General features: G+C 40.5%; 1 protein-coding gene across 3 annotated transcripts in view; it reads left to right on the top strand.

The window, feature by feature from the left end:
* Positions 1-448: 448 nt before the first annotated feature.
* The window catches only part of SAAL1 (serum amyloid A like 1), a 25,598-nt gene continuing 13,758 nt past the window's right edge, over positions 449-12,288 (top strand). For all 3 annotated transcript variants that reach the window (XM_008062824.1, XM_021714885.1, XM_008062823.1), the window contains exons 1-4: positions 449-627; positions 3,184-3,297; positions 9,641-9,724; positions 11,476-11,555. In XM_008062824.1, the coding sequence (XP_008061015.1) occupies positions 493-627; positions 3,184-3,297; positions 9,641-9,724; positions 11,476-11,555 (413 nt within the window). In that variant the 5' untranslated portion in view covers positions 449-492. The remainder of the gene's footprint in view (positions 628-3,183; positions 3,298-9,640; positions 9,725-11,475; positions 11,556-12,288) is intronic.

The raw sequence follows: 12,288 nt of genomic DNA, 5'->3' as shown, positions 1-12,288 counted from the left end.
GGGAGCGGCCACTGCACTCCAGTCTGGGCGACAGAGTGAGACTCCAACTCAAAAAAAAAAAAAAAAAAAAGGAATGGCAACGGTGGCCAGAGATCAGCGGATTCTAGGGCCAGAAGTCAAATGGAATAAGTAGTCTGCCAGTTTTGAGGTTCACATGTGTCCTAGAGACACTGACCTTTTCCCTGCTTCCGGGGATCCCCGCTCTCCTACTCCCCCTAACCCCTTCCTTCTCCAATAAGGCTAAGAGATCCTGGAGAAATGGAATATCTGGTTCACTGCAGGGGATAGATAATGATGCCTATGATCATACCTGGGTCCTGAGTGGGACGGGGTGGTGGGGATCAAGCCACGTGGCCTGGCTCTTGGACTGGGCGGATCCAGGACAGCAGGGGGCGCTGCAACGGGAGCCTCACGGGGCCCTCTGGCGTGAGGATGCCGTCGACTCCTCCGCAGCTTCCGGCCCGGCTCCCGGGCTCTGGCGTCTGGAGCGTCATGGACCGCAACCCTTCGCCGCCGCTGCCGGGCGGGGAAAAGGAGGAGGAGGAGGAGGCGGCAGCGGAAGATTGCATAGGGAGCACGATGTACAGTAAGCACTGGCTCTTCGGCGTCCTCAGCGGGCTCATCCAGGTGAGGAGACGTGCGTCGCGTGTGGGCCCCGTCACGCCCCGGCCCCGCCTCGGGCTGCCCCTCCGGCTCCGGAGCCGCCGTCCCCGCCGGGGCTCCCGCCCCGAGTTCTGTCTGCCGCGGCGGACCCCAGAACTGCCCGGGACCCCTCGGGATCTCTCGACACAAAAGGAAGGGCAACCGAAGGGATGCTGGAGTGTTTTCCGTTATAGCTTTTGCTTTTGTAAGTTCTCCAGAAATACATGATCGTGCAACTTCTTTGCTCGGGTTCTGCTCCCCATCCCCGCTGTCGTTTCTGAAACCCAGGTCCTAATTTGTGTATTTCATGGACTTTTGTTGTTGTAGAACACATGGTGACTTTGGGGCTTATATCAAGAATGCGAGGCCGGGCGCGCTGGCTCACGCCTGTTACCCCAGCACTTTGGGGGGCTGAGGCGGGAGGATTGCTTGAGTCCAGGAGTTCGAGATCAGCCTAGGCAGCGTAGCGAGACCTCGGCTCTACACAGAATTAAAAAAAAAAAAAAAAAAAAGCTGGGCGTGGCGGTGCACACCTTTAGTCTCAGCTGCTTGGGAGGCTGAGGCAGGAGGATCGTCTGAGCCCAGGAGGTCAAGGCTGTGTGAGCCATGATCGTGTCACTGCACTCCAGCCTGGGGGACAATGAGACCCCCGACTCAAAAAAAAAAAAAAAGAAAGAAAGAAAAAAGAAAAAGAACGCGGCTTCATCGCCTATTTGCTGCGTGTCTTCAGGCAATTCACCTAATCACTCAGAGCCTCTATTTCTCTCAGTTTTTATAAAATGGGATTATGATATTTATATGATTGCATAGAGGGTTATTGTATAGGCTAAGTGAGATTATAATGGCCCACAGAGTGCTTAGAATGGTGTTTGGCTTTTAGGACACTCTCAGTAAATATGAGTTTTCTTCTTCCCACATTTCCCTCACTGGTTTCCCTGCTTCTAGCTGTATCCTCTCAGTTCATCTTCTGCACAGCTGCCAGAAGAATCATTAAAAGACAGAGCTGTTCATGGTGCTTCTCTTAGTTCCTGTTGCCTAGGTGAAAAATGCATATTTCTTAACTTGGAGTCCTGGGCTCTTTGTAAAAATTTCCAGCCTTATCTGCCCACGATATACAGTGTTCCATCAACACTAAACTGTTTCCAGTTTCCCAGATGTCTAGACTCTTTCGTAACTCTGAATTCTTGTGGTTTCCTCTGAATGCTCTTTTGCCCTTCTTTACATGACAAAATGCTCTTCTTCCTCCAAAATTGAGCTTAAACATCTCCTAAGAGAAGTGTTCTCCAACTTCTCCCAGAAATAGATCATTTTTGCTGCCACAACTCTTTGTCTACAATTCACTTAGGCTTTTCTTTTGTGATTTTCAGTTTACGTGTCTTTCCACGCTCGATCCTAAACTGCTTAAAGGCAAGGGATTACATCTTATTCATCTTTGTTTATCTATCCAAGTGCCTAGTAGCCGAATTTACTTCATGAATATTAGATGAATAAATCTACCTAAGGTGCTAAGGTTATAAAACAAGATTTTTGCAAGAGAAGATACTTTGAGGATAGTCTCTTTATGACTTATAAATGTTTATAGTGTAATATTAGAAAATCCTCACTTAATGTCAGTAGGTTCCTGGAAACTGTGACTTTAAGCAAAACAACTGTTCACAAACCAATTTTATCATATACAAATTGATATAAATAAGGGTTAAGTTCCTGTGACATATTTCTGATGAATCTTCCTGTGACAAAAACATCACCAAACTTCTGAGTGAAGACGCAAAGTACTTCTAATATTAAACATTGGAATAAATGCGAGCTATTAAAACATAGACATTTAAGAAAAATGAATAAAAACAAGTAAGATAATTATTTACCCAATTTTGGAGAATCAGTGAGTGACAGCTGTCATAGTGGTGGTGGGTTAAATCACGGAATAAATGTTTACAAGGTGAAAATTGTAAGAAGCACCCCTCCTTACTGCCACACAGTTCAGAAACAAACACTGACAAATGGGACCGGCTCGTTGAGCGCTTTTTACCACATCATTTATTGTTGCATCTATATGATTGTTGCCTATTTTAGAAATTTTTATTTTGCAGTAATTGTAGTGATTCATTCATTTTCCAACCCACTTATTCAGTTCAGGGTTAAGGGTGGCTGGAGCCTGTCTCAGCAGCTCTGGGCACAAGGTGGACATCAACCCTGGACAGGACCTCATTCTATTTTAGGCGCTGCGCGCGCGCATGACACACACACACACACACACACACACACACACACACACACACACACGCGCGCGCGCGCGACTAGGACCATTTAGACACACCAGTTAGTTAACCTAATGTGCAGATTTTGGGGATATGATAGGAAACCTGAGTACTCAGGGCAGACCCTTGCAAACATGGGGAGAACATTAACACTCCACACAAACCAGGGGCCTGGCTGGGAATTCATTTTTTTTTCTCGCTATAACAAAACATTGTAATTCAAGGACCTGCTGTACTTGGGGAGTACTGTAGTCATCTCTTTTCTTCCTTTGTGTTTCTGAAGATTGTTAGCTCTGAAAACCCCAAATCCAGCCCAGAAGATGAGGAACAGCAGTTGGAGCTCGATGAAGAAATGGAGAATGAAATTTGCAGAGTATGGGATATGTCAATGGATGAGGTATGAGAAGGGAAATAAAACTCTGAATGGACTGTTGGTGAGGAGGTGGTGAATGGATTTTTAAAAAAGATTCAATCTCATATTCTCTGGGGAAAGGCTTTATTTAGTGTTTGTGATCACTCTTATACCACAGAGAATGCAATCCCAGGAGGTATAAATGCTAAACTATTATCTTTTTTATTTTCCCCGATCTTGAATTTGGCTTTTACTTTAAAATACATTTAGCATAGGATTTCATAGGACAGAAAATAATGAAACATGATAAATGGAACATTTTCAAGTTCCTTTTAAGCTAGATATAAAAATTAATAGGATAGCATTGACCCAAATTATGAAAACAGTTGCTAAGATTCAATTAATTAAACATACATTTTGAAAGAAAAGCACCTTTCACATTTTCATGTGTCCCAATATATTCCTGAGTGCCTTGATTTCCTTTTAATTAATAGATAAAAGATAAATTTAGTTGCTTTAATTAACCTTTACACTTGGAGACATCTTGCAGGTCACCTACCAGCATCTTGACCGCGTTTTTTTTTTTCATGAAATAGTGAAAAATGAATCACTTCATATTGAAGAGTATGGTACTGGAACCAATTATTTTATTGTAATATTTGGCTTATAATGGAATTTTGGACATTGAGGAACTTATTTATGACTAAAAAAATCAAAATTGTATATCTTATGTTTTTCTTTTCTTTTTTTTTTTTTTTGAGTTAGAGTTTCACTCTGTCGCCCAGACTGGCACCACAGCCTCGACCTGCTGGGCTCCGGCGATCCTTCCGCCTCAGCCTTCCAAGTAACTGGAACTACAGGCACGCGCTGCCACGCCTGGCTAATTTTTTTGATTTATTGTAGAGATGAGGTCTCACCAAGTTGCCCAGGCGGGTCTCAAACCTGCGGGCTCAGGCAATCCACTCACCTCAGCCTCCCAAGGCGTGGGATTACAGGCTGAGCCACCGAACCCGGCTTCTTACATTTTTCTAACGTAGTAATGTGTGAAATAGTTGCGGGCATGCATTACAGGTTCATTGATACATGTTGCGCAATAGTAATTTGTTTGACATCTTCTACCTGGTGTTTTTCTATTTGAGCAGACAATGCAGTCTTGTTTTCTTCCTCCCACATTAATAATATGCAATTTATTGTCCAGTCTGTTGTTGAAGACTCTGTGGAAGGACTCATTCGTGATTCCTGAAAGCCACTTTTCAACTGACCGATCATGTCTCAGTATATATTCTATCTCTTTTTCTTTTTTTTTTTGAGTCAGAGTCTCACTCTGTTGCCCTGGCTAGAGTGTAGTGGCTTGCTCATGGCCACCACCTCTTCGACATGCTGAGTTCAGATGATCCATCTGCTGTAGCCTTCCAAGTAGTTGGAATCACAGACACCAGTCCATCACACCTGGCTAATTTTTCAATTTACTGTAGGGACGAGTTCTCTCCAAGTTATCCAGACTGGTCTTGAATCCCTCGGCTCAGGCAGTCCTTTCTCCTTTGCCTCTCAAAATGCTGGAATTATAGGTGTGAGCCACTGTGCCCAGCAATATTTCATTTCTTTATTTGCTATTTCATGCAATTTGAATGGAAAGCTTCAAGGAAACTTATATTTTTGAAAAATTTGAGCTTGTATAAGTTTGCCCTGTATAATCACCAGCAATCTCTTTATGTCTCCTGAGTGGTTTGCTAGATTTACAAATGTCCCTTCGGAAGGAGCATCCTAATGCAAAGGGTTAAAATTACCAGTTTGGGCCAGGCTGGCTCACACCTGTAACCCCAACACTCTGGGAGGCCAAAGTGAGAGGATTGCTTGAGCCTAGGAGTTGGAGACCAGCCTGATCAACATAGTGAGACCTTGCTGCTACAAAAAATAAAAAAATTAGCTGGGCTTGGTGGTGCCTGCCCCAGCTATTGGGAAGACTAGATAGAAGGATCACCTGAACCCAGGAGGTTGAGGCTACAGTGATCTGTGATCATGCTATTGCACTCCAGCCTGGGCAACAGAATGAGACCATTACTCAAAAAAAAAAAAAAAAAAAAAAAAAAAAGAATTTACTCGCTTCAAGCCTGGACAGACAACATAGTAAGATTTTGACTCTATAAAAATAAGGGTACACACAGAAAAAAATAAGAGTTTAATATTAAATCCAAATTTTCCACTGTGAAAAAATAAGAAGTTGAAAAAAATAATAGGATCTAAAGCACTGATACTAATTTTAGATTTTATAATTTACCTTAAGCAACTAATAAGTGGGTATTAAAAATTAGCCATGCTAAATGCAATCCTTTCCAAATAATTTAGAAAAATGCTTTGTTTACATATGAAGTGTATGCATTGTCCCCTGTATAAACTTCAGTTACATTTCCATACCTACCTGCAGTATAAACACTCAAGTACAAAAAATGTACAAAAAGTGTCTTGTTCCTATAACTTAGCAATGCACTGAAAAATACCTACAAAGTAGAGAAATCGTTATTCATTTAGCTTTCTAATAAATTAGTGAGAAATTTAACTGATTCCACATTTCTTTCTAAATAAAGGCTAATAAGTTAAGGGTAGTTTACTTCTATGCCTGTTAGCTTGATATACATTTTTAAAAATGTTTGTCTGGTTATCTGTAACTTAAGATGAAGTTATTATTTCTGTATCACAGTATATATGGCATTTTAAAATTTAGCATAAGAAAGGCACAATTAGCAAGCAAAAAAATTCAGTACCTGAATTATTAAACTGATGTCCATCTAGAACAGTTGCAAATAGGGGACATATAAAACAATGCACAGAATTGGAATTGGATTAGTGTGACTAGAAATTTAATAATTTTACTGATGTTTGCAAAGAATCAGCTTTTGGTATCATTGATTTTTTTTGTTTGTTTCCTATTACTTTACTCCTTTCTATTTCATTGATATCCACTTTGTTCTTTATTATTTCCTTCCCTCTGGTTACTTTGGTTTAATTTCCTCTTCTTTTTCTATTTGCTTGAGGTGGAAGCTGAGGTCACTGATTTGAAATTGTTCTTTTTTAACATAGGCATTTAGCACTATAAATGTTTTCTAAATGTTTACCAGCATCTTGTAAATTCTGATATGTTGTGTTTTTGTTTCATTAAGTTCAGAATATATATATATTTTTAAGTTGGAATCTCACTCTGTCACCCAGACTGGAGTGCCGTGGTCGTTCCCGGGCACTGCAGCCTCGACCTGCTGGGCTCCGGCGATCCTTCTGCCTCAGCCTTCCAAGTAGCTGGAACTACCACGCCCGGCTAACAGAATATTTTTTTAATTTGAAGTCTCACTCTGTCGCCCAGGCTGGATGCAGTGGCATGCCCATGGCCACCGCAGCCTCAATCTGCTGGGCTCAGGTGTTCCTTCTGCCTCAGCCTTCCAAGTAGCTGGAACTACAGGCATGTGCCACCACACCCAGCTAATTTTAAAAATTTATTGTAGAGATGAAATTTCACCAGATAGCCCAGGCTGGTCTTGAAGCTGTGGGCTTAGGCAATCCTCTCACCTCGGCCTCCCAAAGTGCTGGGATTATAGACATGAACCACCGTGCCTGGCCAGTTCAGAATACTTTCTAACTTTCCTTTTTCTTTGGTTCATAGGTTATTTAGATTTCAAATATTTGGGACTTTTGGGGGGTATCTTTTTGTTATGGTCAGTGAACATTGAATCCTTTTATAAATGTGTTGAGACTTGTTTTATGGTCCAGAATATGGCCTTCTGTCTTAGTAAATGTTCCATGTTCACTTAAAAAGAATGTGTATTCTGCTGTTGCTGGGTAGAGTATCTTACAAATGTCAGATCAAGTTGGTTGAGAGAATTGTTTAAATCTTTCTATTCTACAGTATTGAGAAATGACGGTTAAAATGTTTTCCAAGAGATAGAACCTGTTTTTTACATGACATCTTTGTGAAAACCTTACATTTAAAATAGAAAAAACAGTGTTGCTGTTCAAATGAGATTGGTCGCGTTCTTTGGCCTCCCTTTCTGCCTCCTCGGAGTAGCTCTTGAGGTCCCTCTACAGAACTGAGCTCCCCACTGCTCGTTGAGGTCTCTCCAGTGAGATTGTGTGTCAGCCTTGTCTCCTTTCGTTCTGTAACCACGAATTCAGTGTGTGAGGACCAGAGACCTCCAGATACTTACTGCACTTTCAGACATCCTAGCACTGTTCATGTCTCCAGTTGGCAAAATCTTTCTCATCATTTATGGCTCAGCTTAAATGTGTGATCACATCCTCTGTGATGCAACCCCAGACACTCCAGGTGAATTACTCTTTCTCCTGTGCTCTCACGGAATCTGTTCACTCTGTTGCATAACTTTTCTTGTTATTCGTTGATTGTTTTGCATCTGTGTCCCTGAAAGATTTAAGTTCCTTCTCATTAAAACATAATGTCACCTCTTCAGTGATACCTTCTTTGATAACGTATCTAAACTAGAGCCCCCTTACCTTGGTTTCTGGCACATTCTGTCTTCTTTATTTTCTTTGTAGTACTTAAAAATTATGTAGTTTAGTTGCTTATGTGTATATCGTTTGTCTATCCCTTTAGAATGACAATTCCATGGGACTGAGCCCTTATTTAGCTTGTTCACTAATGTGTCCCCAGAACCTAAAACAATACCTATTAGGTTTTCCAGTGAGTATTTGGTGAATAATAAATGAATGAACAAATACCTGAGAGTTAGGATGTTGTGGTGATTAAGAACATAGCCCGAGAGTTAAGATGTTGTGGTGATTAAGAACAAATACCTGAGGGTTAGGATGTTGTGGTGATTAAGAACTACTGGTGCAGTGGCACTCACCTGTAGTCCCATGTACTTGGGAGGCTGAGACAGGAGGATTGTTTGAGCCCAGGAGTTCAGGCTGTAGTGTGCCTTGTTTGTGCCTGTGAATAGTGCCTGGGCAAGGTAGTGAGACCCCATCTCTTAAAAAAAAAAGAAAAAAAAGAACATAGCCTCAAGTTAGATTCATCTGGGTTCAAGTTCTAGCTTTTTCCTTTCACTGTGCCTATAATTTCAGAGAGGTTGTTTAACATTTTAAACCTCAGTTTGCTTATTAGTTTATTTGGGCTAATAATAATAATTCTTTCATAGAGTTGTTTTAAGAATTAAATGAGATAGTATGCAAAATAATTCACTGTGCCTGGCATTTAATACTTGTTCAATGAATGGTAATTGCCATTGTTATCTTTGTTGGTGTCGCTATTGTTAGGCCACGCTTGTGCTACTCAGGGAATTATTAACTATCATTAAATTGGAAAATTCCTGCATACTACCAACAATTGCCCACATGACAGACAGCTTGATTTCTTACAGTGGAGAGCATCTACTCTTGTGACTTTCCTTTTGGAGAGTATCTTTAAAATTCTTGGTTTCTCTGACCATGGTCTTTTTTTTTTTTTTTTTTTGACCACAGCCTTTTAATAAGTAAAGTGTGTCTCTCCCAGTCAACAGTCACGAGGGTTACCTAAGGTTACCTAGTTTCATCCATTTTGGAGGACAGTTGCCTCTCTTTGAGATCTTTGAGATGGGAACTTGATATGAATTTCACATGAGCCCTACAGCCTATGTTTTAAGTTAAGCCAAATATATAGCTCAAATTTTGTGAAAATCAGAGGCAGTGGAGTCAGAAACTTAATTTTATTTACATATTTTGCAGTGGCAGTCCCCACAGCTAACTGGTTTAGTTTTTGTGTCTCACATCCTTAGGCGGGATTTGGTCCATTTACGGTCACATATTCACTCCAGGGTCATTCACCCATGTGTTGTGTTCTTCTAGGCACTGTGGCAAATTCTCTAGGAAGGTGATATGAGGCTGCCACAGTTATATTGTGATCAGAATTTTTTTCTGTTGAGGATTTGGAAAACATAAGTGATTTTGGACAAGACCCGGTAGTAGTTGTCACTTGTTTCCCTGTGCATGTTTTAAACTCTTGGAGAACAGGATCAACAGTTTTACTCTTTTCCCTTATCCCCAGCTGCTAGCACAATACATGGTTCCTAATCAGCAAATGTGTTTGAATATGTTCATGAGAATTCCTGGTGGGTAGAAAAATCATTAAAGTAAATAGATGCAGGCCAGAAAAAAGTAGGCTAGTTCTCTGGAGTATCACAGTTAGTTTAGATTTGCTTATGGAATTGTTCCATTGTCTTGGGACTAGATACTACAAAGACTATTGTTACTTTTGTCTGTTGACACAATTTCTAACCTTGTGAGCTTTTTTTTTTCTTTTATCTGAAAGGAGGCATATGTGGAATTAAATTTTTTTTATGGTTGCCTAAGCCATGGGGTTTAGGGAGGAATATTCAGCATCCAAGTTCATAATCATTTTTCTTTTCAGGATGTGGCTTTATTTCTCCAAGAATTTAATGCTCCTGGTATATTCATGGGAGTACTGGCCAAATCCAAGTGTCCTCGATTAAGAGTAAGTATATACATCTCTAAAGCCTTCCTCTTTGGAGCAATAATAGCAGATAATGCTGGGTAGCCAGTCACTCATTTTTCTTACTTTGATTTTCTTACTGACCATAAATCAACAAATCAGCCTGGCAGATGTTTATTGAACATTGCCAGGAACTATGTAATTTGCTACTTAAAATGATTAGAGTCATAGAATTTTACATTCGGGCTATGCCAGGGAGATCAATACAGCTGTGGTAACAAGTTAGGCATAACCACTGTTAGGCCGCTAATATGTGGCATCACAGGGTACAGAGCCTGGACCTGCTGTTTCATTGTTCTTTTTGCTCATAAAAATCCACTGCTGCTTAAAAACCATTGTAAACTCAGCTTGTTGCTCAAGATTTCTGCAGTCTGAATGTAACTCATTTTCTTAGCATAAAACCTAACCTCCAGATGCCCTTCTGGTTTATTTAGGTCTCCCTGTCTCACCAGCTTGCTGTGGTTACTGGTGACTGTTTAGTGATACTTTTGTCACTGTACAGTCGATCCGCCTTATTTGAGGGGGCTTTGTTCCAAGACCCTCAGAGGATCCCTGAAGCCGAGGATAGCACCTAATCCTATATATACTATGCGTGACTTTTCTTTTTCCTTTTTCACTATTTTATGGATAGAAGGTTTGTTCTTACCATAGATCTTAGCATCCTCAGCACACAAGTTTTTTCTTTCCTTTCATAGTTGAGAACTTTCACCTTTCCATATAAAGATAGCACCTAATAGTTTCTTTGGCAAATCCAAATTGCCAGCATCATATATAAAATGGTTTAGTACTAACACAAAAACAACAACAACAAAAATGAATTGCTAGCATCATGACTCTCGTACTTTGGGGCCGTTATTGAGTGAAATAAGGGTTACTTGAACACAAGCACTGTGATACCATGACAATCTGATAACCAAGATGGCCAGAAATATTGACTAATGGACTGGTAGTGTATACAGCATGTATGTGCTGAATGAAGGGGTGATTCACATGTTAGGTGGGATGGCATGGAATTTCATCATGCTACTCGGAAAACATGTAATTTAAAGCATGAATTATTTATCTCTGGAATTTTCCATTTAATATTTTCAGACCAAGGGTGACTGTGGGTAATTAAATTATAGAGAAGAAGGAACTACTGTAATGCCTTATGCATTTTGCTACCAGAGTGATCTTCCTGAGACTCCTTTCAGTATGTTGTCTCACCTTCTTGAGCATCTTCATGACTCCGAGTTACCTCCCAGATTAAGTTTTACTCTTCAGAATGGCATTGTAAGCCCTTAATCCTAGTCCTTTATACCTGCACTGTTTATCTCATGCTATTCACTCACTTTGTACCACAGTCAGAGTACTTTCTTTATTGTCTCCTGTGTTAGCCATGTACATTATTTGCTTCCTGCCTTTGCTGATACTTTCCCCTTGTTTGAATGTGTTTCTTCTTGTTTGCATATCTAAATTTTACCAATCATTTGAGATTCATTTCATCCATTAGAATTCTTCCATAATTTTTTATTTAGCTTCTGCCTTTGATCTTTTTTTTTCTTGTGTCTTTCATTCCTTCTCAAATACTATAAGCTAGTCAAAGAGTACAGGCAGTGTATGAACTTCTGTGTCCTGCTTCCTTTCCTCCTTGCCCTAAAACTTGACTCAATGAAAATTTTTGTTCAAGTTATTATTTTTGTATTTGTCTTTCACCTCAGTGTCATTGTGACTTGTGGATTTTGATTTGGCAGGAAATCTGTGTGGGAATTTTAGGTAACATGGCCTGTTTCCAGGAGATATGTGTGTCCATCAGCAATGATAAAAATCTTGGGTAAGTCTTATTCCATACTGTTTTAAAAATAGATTCATTTTTCATATCCCTAAGAACATTCTGATATATAGGAGAGATAGGAAGGTATGGCATGTAGTACTTCCTTTGTCTTAAGGAACACTCTAGGAGCATCATTTTGTGTTGAGAATAGCCAGGGTCTTCCACCCGTTGTACGTGACTCAGGATTCAAACCTATTTTCTTCAGGAGCAAAGGGACCCGAATCATCAGCAGGTAGTAAGCCAGATAGGGGCAGAACCACTGGGCAAAATTTGGAGATGGAGGCAGCTGACTAAAAGCCTAATTAGGCACAGGGAATCCAGGGAATCCAGTGACTCAGAGAGTTAGAGTCTAGAGAAACTAGATTTGTTGAATAGTGTCACCCTAAGCTCTAACTTAGAGGGTAGGACTTGCCAACAAACTGGAAGATAAAGAGTTACCTCTGTGATTTAAAGGCTTTCAAATTTTTGCTTGGAGGCAAAAGTTCTCTTCTCCATGTGGGAAAGTTTTGGACAGAGGATTTTTTTTTTTTTTTTTTAAAGACAAGATCTTACTTTGTTGCCCAGGCTGGAGTGCGGTGTCATGTTCATAGCTCATGCTAGCCTTGAAGTCCTAGGCTCAAGCTATCTTATTCCCTCAGCCTCCCAAGTAGCCGGGGCTACAGTCATGTGCCACCACATCTAGCTTTTTTTTTTTTTGAGTTGGAGTCTCACTCTGTCACCCAGACTGGAGTGC

This window comes from Carlito syrichta, unplaced genomic scaffold (genome assembly GCF_000164805.1).
Source record: "Carlito syrichta isolate Samal-C Ts95f unplaced genomic scaffold, Tarsius_syrichta-2.0.1 Scaffold305865, whole genome shotgun sequence".
NCBI classification, from domain to species: Eukaryota; Metazoa; Chordata; class Mammalia; order Primates; family Tarsiidae; genus Carlito; species Carlito syrichta.
Note: the sequence above shows the minus strand (reverse complement) of the source record. Positions and strands in the feature narration are given on the sequence as shown.